The 18,372-nt window shown below is 53.8% G+C and overlaps 1 protein-coding gene across 1 annotated transcript; it reads left to right on the top strand.

Annotated features, from left to right (window-relative positions):
- Positions 1 to 11: 11 nt before the first annotated feature.
- On the top strand, positions 12 to 16,513 carry LOC127201025 (histone deacetylase 7-like). Its single transcript, XM_051159382.1, is given in 26 exon segments — positions 12 to 17; positions 98 to 294; positions 771 to 832; positions 835 to 885; positions 1,203 to 1,328; positions 1,683 to 1,774; positions 1,974 to 2,084; positions 2,217 to 2,253; positions 2,256 to 2,396; positions 2,616 to 2,724; positions 2,726 to 2,810; positions 3,001 to 3,142; positions 3,145 to 3,194; positions 4,044 to 4,245; positions 6,723 to 6,856; positions 7,010 to 7,130; positions 7,386 to 7,435; positions 8,692 to 8,799; positions 10,087 to 10,142; positions 10,259 to 10,346; positions 11,544 to 11,663; positions 11,863 to 11,954; positions 13,520 to 13,644; positions 14,286 to 14,419; positions 14,639 to 14,723; positions 16,363 to 16,513. Coding segments are annotated over 26 exon segments (2,664 nt in total). The 3' UTR covers positions 16,503 to 16,513.
- The last annotated feature ends 1,859 nt before the right edge of the window (positions 16,514 to 18,372 follow it).

Raw genomic sequence — 18,372 nt, 5'->3', positions numbered from 1 at the left:
CAGAGGTGGATATGAGGGTGACTCACAGGAGGGCTGGGGCCTCAGGTGTAGCTAGCTCTCTCGCCTGAGGAGTCTCTGAGACACCATGTACTGAAAGTGTGGCCTAAGCAGTGGGCAGAGAACATACCCAGGAGGCTGCTTAGCCACCCATTGCCAGCCTTCCCATTTCCCTGCCTCTGCAGGTGCCGTAGCCAGCAGTGTGGTCAAGCAAAAGCTGGCTGAGGTGATCCTGAAGAAACAGCAGGCAGCCCTTGAGAGAACGGTCCATCCCAGCAGCCCCAGTATCCCCTACAGGTAACTTGCTGTCCTTCAGGTCCTCTCAGAGCCCCCTCTTCCCTACATACTCACCTGTGATATGGCCCCTCTGCTCCCCAACACCTATCACCTATTTCTTACTATATACCGAAACATAGTCTCCCAAGTCCCCTCAACCAGTACCTGCCCTCCTCTCCCCTTTAGTTTTCTCCCTGCACCTCACCCCTTCACACGCACAGAATCCCTGGTTCCTAGAAAAGGCTCCTGCACTGTCTCCCAGGGACCCTAAGCTCCAAGGCGTGGGCTTTATACTTGGGGCAGGACACCGTCATTAGCGTGGGTAACCCACTACTGCCACCTGGAGACGACTCCTGTCCTGCTGGTTCCCTACTGCCCAGCCCTCTTGGTGGATGCTTCCCTGGCAGGTGTCCTGGGGAAGGCACCTGTGCAAAGTGAGATTTCAGGGCCTTTGGGCATCCCAGGCCTCTGAAGTAGCCTTGGCACTCACCCCGCAGAACTCTTGAACCCTTGGACACCGAAGGTGCTGCCCGCTCTGTGCTTAGCAGCTTCCTGCCTCCTGTCCCAGCCTGCCCACTGAACCCCCGGAACACTTTCCCCTGCGTAAAACGGGTGAGCTGGGCAAATCGAGACCCCTGAGGGGAGTAGAGATAGTTGGCACACTGGTTTTTAGGGGGTTTGTTTGTTTGTGTTTGCCTTTTCTCTCTTTAAGCTAGAAGTGGCTGGGAGGGAAGTTAACGCGCACAGAAGAGGCAGGGCAGGGTGGCGCAGGCAGGTGGAGCTCTGTGAGTTTGAGGCCACCTTGGTCTACGTAGTGAGACCCTGTCTCAAAAAAACGCAAAAAGTAGAGAAAAGAGAAGGTTAGCCGGCGTAGTGACATTAGTAGTAGTGACACTAGTAGCGGTGGAGTGACACTAGTTCCTCCTCAGTGTCTGAGCCCAACCTGAAGCTACGCTATAAGCCTAAGAAATCCCTGGAGAGGCGGAAGAATCCGCTGCTCAGAAAGGAGAGTGCCCCGCCCAGCCTTCGGAGGAGGCCCGCAGAGACGCTTGGAGGTAAGAGCCAGCGAGACCCGTGGAGTTGCTTTTCTAATCCGTGTGTTGTCCCTTCTTTGGGCCATGTTCCCCAGAGGGAAGTTCCCTTGTGGGTCTGCTACGTGGTGCATCCCACACACCTGCCTGCGAAAGGGCCCATTGAGGCTAAAACATAACCCTGCGGGATGGGGGTGGGGGCTTCGTGAAAACGACTGCTCGGAGCCGCTGCCGGCCAGTGGTGGTCCAGTAGCTTTCTGTTCTCTAGGGAGAAAGCAGAAATACATCCCAGAAAGGGAGGAGCTGTGGCTGGGAGTCCTGCGCAGGCTCAGTCACTCCTGACCCCTGACTGTGCCTTCTTGCTTCCCTCTCCCTCAGATTCCTCCCCCAGTAGTAGCAGTACACCTGCCTCGGGGTGCAGCTCCCCCAATGACAGCGAGCACGGCCCCAACCCTGCCCTGGGCTCAGAGGTAAGTCCTTGTTGGGAAATGGCCTCTCCTGGGGCTGTTCTGAGTCTTGGCCTTTTTCCAGCACGTAGCCTGGCCTGAGGCTTTCAGGGCCTGGGCAGTCCTTAGCAGGGCTTGTCGGGTGTTCTGGGGGGACTGCGGGACTGCGTTACCAGGGGTAGAGTTCCAGGGCTGGTGACCCGTCACCCTGCTCCCATGGCAGGCGCTCTTGGGCCAGCGGCTGCGGCTGCAGGAGACTTCTCTGGCCCCGTTCGCTTTGCCGACAGTGTCCTTGCTGCCCGCAATCACACTGGGGCTGCCTGCCCCTGCCAGGGTGAGTGGCTGGGGCACCCTGCCCCCACTCCGTGCTTCTCCGGCCTCTGTGTCTGTTCTGTGTCCTAATGCCTCACCTTTTCCTTCCTCTCCTGGGATCCTCTCAAACTCTGACTCGTTACCTTTCTTTCAGGCTGATGGTGACCGCAGGACCCATTCGACTTTGGGCCCTCGGGTCCTGTCCTGGGGAACCCCCATGCTCCTCTCTTCCTGCACCATGGTCTGGAGCCAGAGGCTACAGGCACCTTACCCTCTCGCCTGCAGCCCATTCTCCTGCTCGACCCCTCCGTCTCTCATGCCCCACTGTGGAATGGTGAGTCTTGCTACTACCTCTCCCAGAATGCCCAGGATTTGTGTCCCTGCCAACGGGCCAAGCTCTGGGGAAGCCCCACCTTCCAGTACCTCACTGTCTCTATCTCCTTGCCAAGCCCTGCCTCCATGCTGCCTCCGAGTCCCTGTCTCTTTCTGTGCGTCTCTTCCTCCCCCGCCCCCCGCCAGGGTTGGTTCCTCACATTCATCCCATTCTTTCTAGTGCCTGGGCTTGGACCCCTGCCCTTCCACTTTGCCCAGCCCTTACTGACCACCGAGCGGCTCTCTGGGTCAGGCCTCCACCGGCCACTTAACCGGACCCGCTCGAACCCCTGCCCCCAGCGCCACTGCCTCCCCTCTCCTGGGCCCCCTGCAGCCCCGCCAGGATCGGCTCAAACCTCATGTCCAACTGATCAAGGTGAGGGGAGCCAGGGTAGGGGAGGTGCTAAGGGCCTCACTGAGCCCCTGTGGACGGAAAGAAGGGCACTTAGGAGGAAGAAAAGGCCTGGAGGGCGAGAAGATATGGCTGTTGGAGACCCAGCAAGCTGAGTGGAGCCTGACCCAACCTGCTGCCTGCCACCCACCCTCCTCTCTGTCCTGCTCTTCAGCCAGCCATCTCCACTCCCCAGAGGCCTGCCAAGCCCAGTGAGAAGCCCCGACTGCGGCAGATACCCTCAGCTGAGGACCTAGAGACAGATGGTGGAGGAATGGGACCTGTGGTGAACGGCAGCCTGGAGCACAGGGAGTCAGGCCTCGGCCTCCTGAGAGCAGAGGCCCCGGTTCTCTGCAGCAGCACCAACAGGTAGGTATAGGGCACTGAAGACAGTTCAGTCAGAAAGCTTGGGGCTTGGCACAGAATGGGGAAGGGAAGGAGATACGAAGACCCACACCAAGGTGCAGATGCACACATGCCCCTTTGCGTGTGTGTGGTGTGTGTGTGTGTGTGTGTGTGGTGCGCGCGCGCGCAAGCACTTGCTCCCTCTCCCTCAAGAAGAACCTGTTCCCTTTGTCTGGCCTATCACAGAGCCACCCATCACACTCCCACCTTTACACAAAAACTGGGACAGCCGCAGACCACTGGGCTTTAGATGAATAGCACGGGGGGGGGGGGTCAAGGCAGTGGTCATTTGCCAGGACTACTACAGCAGGAACCACACACACAGGTGCCTTGAAAAGCAGGTATTGAACACCATGAAGCACTGAAGGCTGAAAGGGCCAAGTCAAGGTGTGTGTGTGTCGGGTGGGGACGAGAGGGGTGTGTTCTGAGAGCTGTGAAGGAAGGAGCATCTGTAGGCCTCCACTCGTGGGTCCTTTTTACAAGGACAGCAAACGTTTTCAATGAAGGCTTAACTGTAAAGACCCTTTCTCCAAAGGCAGGGGAGCTTAGGACGTTACGAATTGGGAAACAGGATTCCACCAGCACGCTGACAGTCCATACACATGTAGTGTCTCAGGGAGGTCCTCCTCTGGTTAGCACAGTCCTGAGAGATATGATCCCACTCAGGGTAGACTCAGAGCCCAAGGTTATTCCTGTGAAATTGGGCCATCAGTCTGGGTGCAGGTCCTCAGGGAGCTCAGAGGAGCCTATCGGGAGGGTAAGAGCAGGTAGCCAGATTGAGAGACTGGAGACTGTGGCCGTGTCTTCCCTCAGGTGCCACTCTGGGAGCAGCAGCACCTAGCTGGACAGCTCTCTCAGGGAAGGCCCAGGGAGTCCGCGCTGCTACCTCTGGCCCAGGTCGGACACCGGCCCCTGTCCAGAACCCAGTCTTCCCCAGCGGCACCTGTCTCCCTGCTGAGCCCAGAGCCTACCTGTCAGACCCAAGCCCTCAACAGCTCAGAGAGGCCCGCCACAGGTAAGACCACAGAGGGACTGTCTGTCGGGGATGCAGCAGGGAGTGGCTGGGGCATGAATCTGTGTCTGTGAGCTGCCTTTCAGGACACTTCCAGAGGCCACAGAGCATTACCTTAATTTTGTTTTGAGCTCCGTGGTACCCACGAAGCAGCTGAGGATGTCACGATTCAGGAAACCTAAATTAACAGTGACTAGCTTATGGTTAAATGACAAAACTGGCACTCGGACCAAGACAGGAATTTCAATCTCCTACCATGATCAACCCTTTTAAAACAAAAAATTTTAAAGCCAAAAACATTACGTAGGATTGCTGTGCTTGTTTAAAAACAAACAAACAAACAAACAAAAACCTCAAGAGCATTTCAAGCATTGTCAGAAATACAGAAAAATAAAAAAAATTTTTAAAAATCACCTAAAGGTCCTGAGTTCGATTCCCAGAAACCACATGGTGGCGTACAACCATCTATAATGGAATCTGGTGCCCTCTTCTGGCCTGCAGGTGTACATGCAGGCAGAACACTGTATACATAATAAATAAATCTTAAAAAAAAAAAAAAAAAGAATCACAAGCCCGGCGTGATGGTGCCCACACACCTGTAACTCCAGCACTCGGGAGGCAGAGGCAGAATTGCTGGGATTTCGAGGCCAGTCTGATCTACGTACGAAGTGAGACCAGGACAGCCAAGGCTATAAGGAAAAACCCTGTCTCGAACACCGAAAAACAAACAAACAAAAAGCCCACCAAGTATCTTATTGCCCTAAACTCTGCTGTGCTGCATTCTAGGTTTTAGTTACCCGTTGTCTAAAGTCACAAACACGTCAGCTGTACTTTGCACCCTGCTTGATTGAGTCCTTGTTAATTTTTTTGACAGTGCTAGTAATTGAACTTAGATTCCTGCTTATGCTGGGCAACTGTCTTGTCTCTAAGCTACTACTTCTAGCTCTGCGTTCTGCTTTGTTAGCCAGCATATGTATACACACACACACACATATATACATATACATATATATGTGTATATATATGTACATACACACATACACATACCTACATATGTGTATGTGAATCCTTGAAACCGAGACTCTCATATTTTATCATAGTTTTTTACTTGTAACTTTTTGAGACAGTCTGTCCCTCCCAGGCTACCTTTGGGCTTATAGCAGTTTTTCTCTTAGATTCCCAAGTGCTGAGACTACAGGTGAAAATCTCCATGCCCAGCTCAGGTCTCATTTTAATTCTTATTAGTCGGCCGTCTAATCAGTTTTAGTTGTAATTTTCATTTCTACCCGCCCCCCCGCCTTGTTCTGCTTTATTTTTAAGACAAGGTCTCTCTCTATAGCCCTGGCTTTCCTGGAACTCCCTCTGTAGACCAGGCTGGTCTTGAACTCACAGAGATCTGTCTGCCTCTGCCTCCCCAGTGCTGGGATCAGAGCCACCACCACCAGGCTTGTCTTTGTTAGTTTTTGAGATAGACTTTCACTATGAAGTCCTGGGTGGTCTGGGACTCAGAAAGATCCTCTGCCTTCCAAGTCCTGGAATTAAAGGTGTGCACACCACACCTGGTCTTTCATTTTCTTATGTGTAAGTCTTCCATTTGGGATGATCTCTCCAGGGTCCCTTGTAAGGAGTCGCATTCCTGGGTCAGACAGTGTGAGCATTTTGAAAGTCCCTGGTGAGCTGAGATGTGTAGACAGTGACCCTCCCACCAATGGTGTGTATGTATAAGGCCTGCTTCTGGTGACTTCTCTCGGGGCAGGCTGAAATACAGTTCTTTAGTACCCCAGGGGGTTGATTCTGGGACCCCAGCTTCACCTTATAAACATATCAAAACCACAGATGCTCAAGTTGTTCATGTAAAACAGCAATGTGTTTATGTTTAACCTATGCATATATTCCACATATTTAAATCACCCCTATTTTGCTTTTAATACTAATACAATGTAGGTGTTATGTAAACAGTCTCCATATATTTGCATATTGTTTTCAAGGTAAAATAGTTTTCTGAGTGGCTTCCATGTGCAGTTGGGGGACTGACCACATGACCAGTGACAGTGGGTGTCTGTCTATCCCTCATCGAGTCTTTAGGTTTCCCTGGAATTGTTTTTCTGTGTGCTGGGAGCTTGTGACACCCAGAGGCAGGTGTCCAGTGTTAGATCGCTTTGAATTTACAACATGAACTCTCAAGGGCATAGGAGATGTGTTGGACCTTGTGAGGAGCAAGGGCACCCAGGAGGCCATGCACAGCAATGTTGTGGGCACTGCCCTGGTGTGTACATCGGGCAATCTGAGGCATTTGGGCATGTCCATAGGGAAACAGGGCTAGCTTTCCACAGAGAGGCTGGAAAGGGAATTCAGTCATGCGTGGCGCAGCAAGCGACGCGGGTGCATGCCCGGCTCTGTGGGTGTGGGCTGTTCTCCATCTGTAGCCATGGTGGCAGTCTCCCTGGCGTTCGAGCCCTGCTGACCTTCGCTTCCTGCAGGCCTGGTCTATGACTCCGTGATGCTGAAGCACCAGTGTTCCTGTGGAGACAACAGTAAACACCCGGAGCACGCGGGTCGCATCCAGAGCATCTGGTCCCGGCTGCAGGAGCGGGGTCTCCGCAGCCAGTGTGAGGTGAGGAGGTTGGGGGGGGGCGGGATGTGCAACGGAAGGGGAGGGGCGAGAGGTCTTAGGGTCAGCAAGGCATGAGAGAGTGGGTGGTCTGGTGGTGGCCGGAGGGGCAGGGGTGAGGAGCAAGGTTTAGGAGCCATGTGGGTCATTCCTCAGTGTCTCCGAGGCCGGAAGGCTTCTCTAGAGGAGCTGCAGTCGGTCCACTGTGAAAGGCACGTGCTCCTCTATGGCACCAACCCACTCAGCCGGCTCAAACTGGATAACGGGAAGCTGACAGGTAAAGAGGGAGACACATGGTGGTGTCTGGCCCTGAATCACCCTCAGGTTGCCCATCTCACCTACTTCTGTGCTCTTAGCCAGCTGAAGTTCCTCCAGCATCCTAGATCTCCCCATGCCAGTTTGCAACCCTGGTCCCCACTCCTACCCCAACCGCCACAACCCATCTTTCCCTTTCTTGCCTCTTCCTCCGTACTTAACTCCTCTTAGGGCTTCCGTGTTCCTCACTCACATGACCTGGGCCTCTCCCCCACAGGACTCCTGGCACAGCGGACGTTTGTGATGCTCCCCTGCGGTGGGGTTGGGGTAAGTATGCCCAGAGATCTCAAGTGGGCATTGCCAAGGGCTTCAGCCTTCCGTCCGGGTTCTCTTGGCCCATTCCCACCCCTCTTGCCACTTGTACCATGTGGTTCAGCAACTCTGGGTTAGGGCAGGGCCTTTATGCTCTTATAGCTGGAAGCTCCTTGAGGTAGCCGGACCGAGTCCTGCTAATGTGCCTCATGCTTAGAAGGTATTTAGTAGAGGTGAATTGAGGCTCAAGGCAGGGTCACAGGAGGGCTTGAGACTGTGGCCCCTTGTAAGACCCCCAGTGGTCAAGGCTTGGCCATTCCACACAGGCTCCGAGGAGTTAGCCTCTCTTAGGCCACTCGAGATTGTACCCTCCTGACATCCAGACCTTGGGCTGCCTAGTGGAGGACTGTGGCTGTACCGCCCACGCACTTAGAGGTTTAGGACTTCCTACCTAGGACGCAGTCTTCCTTCAGCTTTACTGACTCCCTCACCTGTTCTCTCTGCTGCCCTCTGGCATGGCCCTCCTTGCCTCAAAAGGTCCCTGTCATGGTGCCAGGCAAGGCGTGTGGAGATGAGATGGAGACTGAGTGCAGGAGGGCAAGCGGGAGCTGTCAAGGGGGCTGTTGGGGAGCCACTCACTGCCCTGTTCACAACTCCCATTTCTTGCCACTTTCTGGTTTTTCCAACTGTTGTTGCTTCTGTTTTCTCCTCCCTCCTCTCCCTCTCTGTCCTTTCTCTCTCTCTCTCTCCAGCCTCTTGCGACTCTTTCTGCCTTGCTCGTCTCTCTCGGTCCGCCTCGCTCTTCCCATCTCCCCATCATGCCCCCCGGCCCCTCCCTAGCCTTGAGGCCCAGGGACTGGGTTTGGGGGGCCTCCCAGCCTGGGCTAGGGGCCCTGAGTGGAAGACAGTGGTGCAGACGGCCCCTCCAGCTCCGACCATCCCGCAGGGCCTGAGCAGAGTCAGCTGGGGCTTAAAACCCCCTCCCGGCCCAAACCCCATCCCGCCCAGGTAACGCCATGCCCCCTCCCCTGACTGGGGAGGCAGAGTGCTGGCCACACACGAGCTGGTGTTGGGACTTACTGGGAAGAAGTGCTGCTGGGACTGGGGACACAGGAGGCCTTGCCTTTGGGCGGTGGGGCACTGGGGAGGCAGCTTTGTCTGCCCAGCTCCCTACCCCTGGGGTCCTGGCCATGGGGTGGGTACTGCCTCACTGGGCCCTGACTCCCGTGGACAGCCTAGGATGATGCGGGTCCCTGACCCTGGCCCCACAGGTGGATACTGACACCATCTGGAACGAGTTGCATTCCTCCAATGCAGCCCGCTGGGCCGCGGGCAGTGTCACTGACCTTGCCTTCAAAGTAGCATCCCGAGAGCTAAAGGTAGGAAGTTTAGATCAAGGCTGGTAAGCTACAAAGTTGGTGCCAGGGTGGTGGAAGTGGGCCCAGATGCCAAACGTAAGACATCTCATTCCTTGTGACTATTACTGTCATACTTTGAAAGGGAAATCAGGGCTGGAACCAAGGTGACGTTTGACCCCTAGGCTCATGTCTCTTAAGTAGTCAAGCACTGGGCACAGGAGTGTTGGTGTTTTAGACAGTCCTGGTGGTCCCAGATCACTCAAGACCTGTTTTGTGGGTGCATTGTGGCCTCAACATCCTCAAATGCCGTTGTATTTTATTTATTTATTTATATTTAATTTTTTCTTTATCTATTTTTATTTTATGTGGTTTTGCCTGCATGTATATCTGAGTGAGGGTGTCAGATTTCCTAGAACTGGAGTTATAGAGAGTTTGTGAGCTGCCATGTAGGTTCTGAGAATTGAACACAGGTTCTTAACTGCTGAGCCATTTCTCCAGCCCCATCATGGCCTTTTTTTTTTTTTTTTTTTTTTTTAAGACAGGGTTTTTCTGTGTAGCCTTGGCTGTCCTGGACTCCCTTTGACTGGCTTTGTACTCACAGAAATCCTCCTGCCTCTGCCTCCAGAGTGCTGGGATTACCGCATGCCCCACCGTGCCTGGCAATCGTGGCCATTTTTTTGATACCATAGGTCCACTGGCTCCTTTTAGGGATGGGATCCTGCCTGTTAAATTAGGGCTGTGTTCATCCTCTAGGACAGAGGCCTTGTGGTGATATTCCTGAAACACACAGCCCCATTGTCTGAGAGCTTGTAGCCCAAGGCAGGAACTATGCCCTTGGTATCACAAGGGCTTGGCAGCTGATAACCACTCCACCCCAATTTTAAAACCCAAGCTCTACCATTTGCAGCCACGTAACTGGGGCTTGTTGATTCACCTAGGTTTGCTCTCTCATCTCTGCACTGAGGTTGATGATAATGTTTGTGCTCTAGGGATGCTGTGAGGAGAAGATGCAACATGTATAAAGTAAGCCAGCACAGGGCCAGGCACGTGGTCTCATCTAATAGTCAATAGTTTTCAGTGTGATTACAGCCAGGGCCTACCAGGGACGGGTACCCTGTTCAAGTGCAGCCTAAAAGCCATGGCAACAGCCTTGAGGACGAGGTCTTGGCATGCTGGCATTCACGCCTTTCACTCCTTAGAGGAAGGAAGAAGGGGCTGGGATGAGAAGCAGGCTCAGGCAGATGTGGACTGAGGGATGGCTACTTGACTGACAGGTGCTTCCCCCCCACCCCCCACCCCCCGTTTCAGAACGGTTTTGCTGTGGTGCGGCCCCCAGGACACCATGCGGATCATTCTACAGCCATGTAAGGTGTTGGGGAGGTGGGCCTGTGTGGTACGAGGTGGGGCCAGGCTGCCAGAGCCCTCCTGTTGGCAGAGGAGTACGGGGATGGGCTGGCAGGACCCTCTCTTCTTCCTCTAGGGGCTTCTGCTTCTTCAACTCCGTGGCCATCGCCTGCCGACAGCTACAACAACAAGGCAAGGCCAGCAAGATCCTCATTGTTGACTGGGTAGGTCCTGGTACCTAGAGTCATCAGACCCAGGGCTGCAGGCAGAACCCTGAGCAGGTCCTGGCACCTAGAGTCATCAGACCCAGGGCTGCAGGCAGAACCCTGAGCAGGTCCTGGCACCTAGAGTCATCAGACCCAGGGCTGCAGGCAGAACCCTGAGCCTGTCATCAGAGATGATGCTTCGTGTCTGAGTTTGGCATTAGCCTCTACCTTATGAATATTTGAGTGAAAGTGGTACCCACATAATAGAAGTGCCAGGAGGCCAAGAAAAGGTGGTGTGTGGGAAGCTGCAGGGTGCGTAGTCAGGTGTGCAGGGAGTGGGGATTCTTTAACCTTTGTTGCTGCTTTTTGCGCAGAGCAAGCCAATTCCACCCTGTAGCCATAACAGTAATGTCTGCTAGCATCGGTGTCCTCAGTCACATCTTGGACAGTAGCGGCTTTCCTCTCTGTCCTGAACGAAGCCCATTCCACAGATGAGGAAAGCACCTACGGAGATTACTATCTTGACTAGTCACTTACCTCATGAGACATGAGACCAAGACAGGAGCCCTGGGCCACTTAGCTCTGACGTGCACGAGTCTAACTACCAGGCCGTGTCTCGTCTGCAGGGACAGATGTAAAGGGGACATTTCTAAGCAGACATTGAGAACAGTGAGGGAGCTTTTTGCATTTGAACCCTACACGTGTGTGGTCTTGTGAGGGGAGGGCAGAGCCCAGCACTTCATAGAGGACTGGGTCTGGGTCAGGTTAAGCTTAATCACTAACCACATACTCATGACCTTGTGTAAGGTGCAGTGGGAAAAGTTTATTTATACACACACACACACACACACACACGTACTTTTATATAGAGAGATTCTTTCCTAGGTATGGTGGCCCAAGCCTTTAATCTCAGTACTTGGGAGGCAGAGCAGGTGGGTCTCTGTGAATGCAGGGGCAGCCTGGTCTACACAGTGAGTCCAGGCTAGCCAAGCCTACATAATGAGACCCTGCCACAGACAGGAAGAGTCTGTCCATTGTGGAACTGGGAGATCTCTGCCAACAGTAGGTTCCTTGTGCTAACTCGTCATGCGATCCTAGAAACTGCAGTTCTCCTAGGATCCGGTGCTCACAATGGTTCCTGACTTTGAGGTGGATCCTTTGCTCTAATCTTTCTGCTTCCGGATTTTCCCTAATCACTGCCGTTACATTGTACAGGATGTTCACCATGGCAACGGCACGCAGCAAACTTTCTACCAGGACCCCAGTGTGCTGTACATCTCCCTGCATCGCCATGACGATGGCAAATTCTTCCCAGGCAGTGGGGCTGTGATGAGGGTAACTGCTCTCGCTGAGTCAGCGTCTCCCTGCCCACTCCTCTCCCCCCGCCGGCCCCGCCCCCACGCCCTCCCTCTCTCTGCCCACGTCTTGTGTGACTCTGAGCAAGTGCTTATCCTGCTGGTCCTTGGCTTCTGAAGACGGTGGATGAGCCTCGGGACTCGGTTCTCCTCATGCCTTCCTTGCATCTTGTTTCCAGGTGGGGACTGGCAGAGGGCGAAGGCTTCAACATCAACGTGCTTGGGCTGGGGGCTTGGATCCACCCATGGGGGACCCTGAGTACCTAGCCCGCCTTCAGGTGAACTCCCTAGCTCTAAAGGAGGCCAGTCCAGCGAGACTGCGTGCCCCTCCTCCCTGTCCCGCAGCCCTAGGTTGGAAGTGATCCATTGTCAGCCTGTTCCCACTTGCTTACTAGACGGTGTAGGCCAGCTCCAGTTTAAAAAAAAAAAAAAAAGTTGGGACACAGCTGGATGTGGTGGCGCACACCTTTAATCCCAAGGAGGCAGAGGCAGGAGGATCTCTGTGAGCTTGAGGCCAGCCTGGTCTATAAGGCAGGTTCCAGGACAGCCAGGGTGATACAGAAAAATTCTGTCTCAGAAAAAAGAAAGAAGAAAGAAAGAAAAGGGGGCAGGGGGAGGAGAGGTACAAGAATGAGAAAGTTGCACATCCTGAGGACATTTGGGTAGAGCAAACCTGACACATTTAGTCAAAGAAGGCTGCCTGGAGGAGGTGGGACTCCGGCAAGAGTAGAAACTTGGTGTTCTTAAATGCTGTCTACATGGAGGAATGAGGTTACATTAGAAACCACTATGGGGGGCTGGGGAGATGGCTCAGTGGTTAAGAGCACTGCCTGCTCTTCCAAAGGACCCGGGTTCATTCCCAGCACCCACATGGCAGCTCACAACTGTCTGTAACTCCAAAATTTGACACCCACACACCAACGCACATACATTAAAATTAAATAAAATATTAAAAAAAAAAAAAAAAAAAGAGCCGGGCGTGGTGGCGCACGCCTTTAATCCCAGCACTCGGGAGGCAGAGGCAGGCAGATCGCTGTGAGTTCGAGGCCAGCCTGGTCTACAAAGTGAGTCCAGGATGGTCAAGGCTACACAGAAAAACCCTGTCTCGAAAAAACAAAAAAACAAAAAAAACAAAAAAAAGAAAGAAACCACTATGGGAAGACCTTTGGCTCTTGTAAGGAGTCCCTGTCTCCTTCACTCCGGGTCCCTACGTCTGTTTAGGAAAATGGAACCCCAGAAAGTCCTCTTCTGGAGGTTTTCTCCATGAGATTTAATCCCACAGGAGTCCTGAGTGAGACTTCCTGGTGTCTGTGCCGCACTTAAATGCTAAAATGGCACTGGGTCAGGGGGAGGTCAGGGGCTGGGGGGGCCATGGAGAAGATGAACAATAGAGCTTGGCTTCCTGGGACCTCAGTGGGTCTAGTCTCCTGCTTCACTCTAAGGCGGCAAGTTGCCTAGGTCAGCTCTAAACGTAACAGTGCTCAACTTCAGCCCAAGGGCTGAGTGTTCTCGCTCCCTGAGGCTTAGTGATCAGAGCAAGCCAGCGCAGCTGGCTGGGTTACTCACACGCCATACTTGCACGCATGCACGCTTGCACCGCACGTACGCACCTCCTCAATGTCATCTTCGCCTCCATTCTGCCTCTAGTTAAAGTCTCTGTGTGACCAAGTCCTGAGGCTAGTGCACTAGAGCCACCCGGGGTGAGGAGAGCAGAGCAGCTCCTCATCCTCATGTGTCTTAAGAGCAGGTCCCCTCAGCGAGGTTGGCAGGAGGAGCTAGCGTGGGCTGGCCTGCGCCATGTCTCAGGCCCAGGCTGACAGCTCCTTTCCTTTACAACTTCAGGATAGTGGTGATGCCCATCGCCCGAGAGTTTGCTCCAGACCTGGTCCTGGTGTCTGCTGGGTTTGATGCTGCGGAGGGTCATCCAGCCCCGCTGGGTGGCTACCATGTTTCTGCCAAATGTAAGGGGGGCCCAGATGTGTGTGTGGGAGGGGAGATATGGGGGCTGAGAGCCAGGTTGTGTGGGGACAGGAATGTGCTGCCAAAATGGAAGGGGCAGGGAGCAGTGGCCATGGTCCAGGGCCACGTGTAAGGTCTGGAATAGGACTTGAGGGCCTGGAATCCCCTGGGTCCTCCCAGCCTAGCACAGCACAGGCCTCCTTCTCAGGACCAGGCCAGGTCTGCATAGGTCAGACCCCTGGAGGCCTAGGTCTGCCAGATGGAAGCCCAGTTATAAAAGCCAGCCTTCCAGACTGGGCTGCCTGCCACTTCAGAGGGAGGAAGTTAGAAGATTGACAGCCTCAGGACAGATGAGAGTCTGCGCACCCCACTATGCCAAGGGGCCTGGGGACAAAGAGAGAGTTGTAGCCCAGTGAGAGAGACTCGGGCTGGGGGTGATGCGGGCATCCGAGTCCCAGCAGCCCTCCCATGCCTATCTACTAGCTGTGGGACCTTGCATATAAGACCCTTGACTTCTCCGAGCCTAGAGAGAAGCTTGGGGTTCTCCTCTTTAAGAGAGATGCAAGCAGGGAAGTGACAGAAGTGGGAAATGGGTCTGCCTTTCCTCCAGCCCCCTACTCTTTCTCACACCTCACCCTTCTAGGTTTTGGGTACATGACACAGCAGCTAATGAACTTGGCAGGAGGAGCAGTGGTGTTGGCCTTAGAGGGTGGCCACGACCTCAAAGCCATCTGCGATGCCTCTGAGGCCTGTGTGGCAGCTCTTCTGGGCAACAAGGTAAGCTCCCCAACTCTCAGGTAGCTATACTTCAATGGGGCCGATAAGCCTGGCCTCTGACATTCTGGGTCAAAGAGCAGGTAGATCGGATTGGGGGGGGGGGCATAGTGGAAACCTCCTCAGGTCAGATCAAGGCCAATGTCTTCTGACCTCACAGAGCTGGCAGCTCGTGCCTCTTTGTTCAGGCTGTCTGGGGTCCCTGATGGAATGTTTCTCTAGGTGGATCCCCTCTCAGAAGAAGGCTGGAAACAGAAACCCAACCTCAATGCCATCCGCTCTCTGGAAGCTGTGATCAGGGTGCACAGTAAGTTCTCCCCTGTGACACTTGCTGGGACCAGACTTGGGAAGAGCCTCAGGGGACCACCATCCCAGGGGCAAGGGTCTCAGAGATTCCAGTGCCAGCCAGGTCAGGGTTCCCAGGAACCACGGCAGGAGTAAAAGTAGACATGCCCCCATGAATAGTGGATCTTCCTTATGGCAGGAACTAGCTTCCCATCTCTGGCTATAGTCTTGGGCCAAGGGCCAGGCTGACTGCAAAAAACAAAAAGGGCTTGGTTTATCCTCTTCAGTGCTTGTCACACTGACTGGAGAGCTGTAGGGAGAGCCAACATGGGTCTCAGAATATAACCATTTCAAAGAGCCCACGTACGGAAAACATGTTTAAGATCCGGCTTCAACTGGGTGTTTGCTGAGCACTTCCTGTGAAGGCCCAGGATCTCTGCTGGGATGCGATGATGAGTAGAATAGACCCCCATATGCAGGTATGGCTGGGGAAACAGCCAAAAACCACAGCTACAGCTGACTGTGGAACCTCCCATGCGCCACGCTTTGCACTGAGCTAGTCCACGTCTACCGTGGTCTCCGAATAGCAGGTTGAGTGTACCCACGAACCAGAGGTGGCTGTGTAGAGCAGCTATGGGGGGATGCTTGCCTCTTCTGTCTTCCATGTTTCCTTACCTCCTGTACCCCCTCCCTTTTTTCAGTACCAGTGACTGAACCCAGGGTCTTGTCAGGCATAAGCTCTACTGCTGAGCTATAGCCCCAGCTTGTCCCTTGTTCAGTCCCACTATTTAGCCCAGGCATGTGATCCTGCCTCAGTCTCAGCCTCAGCCTGCTGGAATTACAGGCACTCATTGCTATGCCTGGCCAAGCACTATGGAGGCCACATGAGGGGGACCCCGTCTCCTAGGAAGCTAAGTGAGCAAATCTTGACATAAAAGCCAGATATAGGGACAAGTGGACCCTCCTGGTGGTTTGGGGACCCACATACCTGTGGAGTAGCTCTTTATTATTTATTTATTTATTCATTCATTCATTCATTTATTCTTAATTTTTGGTTTTTTGAGATAGGGTCTGTGTAGCCCTGGCTGTCCTGGAACTCATTATGTAGACCAGGATGGCCTCAAACTCAGTAATCCAACTGCCTCAGCCACCCGAGTGCTAGGAGTAAAGGTGTTTGCCGACATACCTGGTTTATTCCTTTTTTTTTTTTTTTTTTTTTTTTTATGTGTGTATGAGTATTTTGTCTTCAGTTATGCACCGTGTGTGTGTGATACCCTTATAGGCCAGAAGGGGGCATCAGATCTCTGAAACCAAAGTTTGAGATGGCTGTGAAGCTACCATACAGATGCTGAGAGTCAAACCCTCTGTCAGTGCATCCATCTCACCAGCCCTCCAGGGCAGAATTTTAGTCGAGGAGGATGGGGAAAGGGCTTGGTCATCTGTGGAGATGGCTTCATAGCCACGTTGATCCATTGCACAGGGGTGCAGGGAAGGGGTGAGTTGGGAGGGTGCTTTGCTGAGAGGTGAGGGCAGGAAGGGGAGCTGAACCCAAGCTGATGACGTGACCACTATTCTTGGGCTCTGGGCCACAGCCTTGATATCGGTCTAGGGAACAGCTCAAACAGCTTGTCTTCCCCAGCTGACCCAGGCTCTTGTTCTAGGGAAATACTGGGGTTGCATGCAGCACTTGGCCTCCTGTCCAGACTCTTGGCTGCCCGGAATGCCAGGAGCTGATGCAGAAGTGGAAGCTGTGACCGCATTGGCATCCCTCTCTGTGGGCATCCTGGCCGAAGATAGGTAATGCCAGACTTTCTCCCCCCACCACCACCAGCCACCTCCCGGGCCCAGCCCTAGGCCCATGGTCTTCTAGTCCCCTTGGATCCTCCCAACCTGAAGACCCAGACCTTCATGCAATCAATCTGTCTCAAGTCTTTAAAGCAGGGCTGTCAGGGTAACTCCACTAAGGCCCCGCCCGCAGCCCCCCTCCAACACCCTGCCCTTGTCCTGCCCCCAGTCAGGGTAATTCCATTAAGGCCCCACCCACAGCCCCTCTCCAACACCCTGCCCTTGTCCTCCTGCCAGGCACTCGGAGCAGCTGGTCGAAGAGGAAGAACCTATGAATCTCTAGGGTTTCAGAACAGATCGCCTGCCCTTCAGACGTGGCTCTCCTCACCTCTGTTGTCAGCCCTGGTCCCAGCTCTGCAGATCCTCTGGGCAGGTAGTCAGGACCACAACACAGCCGACCCTGACAGCTACCCCAAGGAACTTGAGAAGGCCACTGGGTCTGGGATGGGGACCAGGGAGGAAGGACTCTAGGAGGAGGCAGGCTGGGTACTAGGGACCCAACTGGGCTCTTCCAGAACAGACCCAGCCCTCTGGTGTCCAGGCCCCTAGCTGTGGCCTCCATCCCTCAGGACTGCCCAGATGACTGGCTCAAGTGAGCCCACCCATAACCACTATTCTTAACCTGGCCTCAGCCAGGGTGGCCCCTCCCTGGATTCTGAAGGGCTAAAGGGGTGCAAGAAGCCAAGGGTCCTCTATTCCAGAGTACAGGGGAGTTTCCTTGTGATAGCAATGGGCTCTGAGAGCCATTCTGAGCTGCACCCTCCCGGTGAGCAATCAGTCACCTGCAAGCCTCCCATCTGGTCACTGTCCTGCCAGAGGCCACCCTATGTGGACCATCTCAGTGCCCTGGTGCAGCAGACAGATGCTCTCTGAGTCCTGTGCTTCCTGTCCCAATGGTGCCAAACCTTCATCTCCCTTCAAAAGCACAACACAACCCCAGGGATGCCTGGTCACTACCCCCCAGTATGAGCCTTCTGTGTCTGGGGTTCCCCCATCCCTCAGCTCTGACTGCTGCCCCAAATAGGACTAGCCTGACTAAGAGGGAAGTAAGGTGTGAGAGTAGACAGACATAGAGAAGGGGAGGACACCCCAGAAGTCTTCAAGGCTTTTGAGGTATGAGCCTGGGTCCAAGAAAGAGTATTTGTGTGCGTGTGTGCGTGCAAGAGTGTGTGCGTGTGTGTCTCTCCCAAACCCTGCCATACCTTGTGTATGTATGCATGTTTTTGTAAAAAAGAAAAAATGGAAAAAAAAAAAACTTCTGAACAATATATGTCTTATTTGCTTTAAAGTCCTTGTGAGAGCACCTCCTGGGTATCGATGGGACATCATCAGTGGGGTGGGCATACACCGGCACCCTAGTTTGGGCCTCACTCAGACCATCCAGTTCCTTGCCCCTCCACGGCTACTGCAAACAGGAAGAAACCACTCCAAATACACGCTTACCAACCCAGGTGAAAAAGGAGATGGCCCCAGGTCCTATGGGATATGGGGACAAGTTCTCAGACTCGGGATACCTCAAAAGGTCATGAAGCTTAAACACTAGCTGGGAGGTCAGTAAAGTCGTAGTCTCCTTCGTCAGTAGGGGCTTCTGTCGGTAAACAGCTCCAGCAGTAAGGCACAGTTTCTGGTCCCTTCCTGCTCGGAAGCACCTTGGTGTTTAAGTATATATACTGTAAATGATGTGTGAGACGACTGGGAACGACTAGGTGTAAGCAGAGGGAGGGGCCGCCTCCTGCCTTTCTGGTCCTGAGTCTGCCCATCCTGGTCACCATATGTCTTGGAGCCCAAGCAGTCTGGCTGAGGGGGCTGGAGGGGCAGGGGGCAGG

The sequence above is a fragment of the Acomys russatus genome, chromosome 17, assembly GCF_903995435.1.
Source record: "Acomys russatus chromosome 17, mAcoRus1.1, whole genome shotgun sequence".
Classification (NCBI taxonomy): domain Eukaryota; kingdom Metazoa; phylum Chordata; class Mammalia; order Rodentia; family Muridae; genus Acomys; species Acomys russatus.
This window is presented reverse-complemented; position numbering and strand designations above follow the sequence as displayed.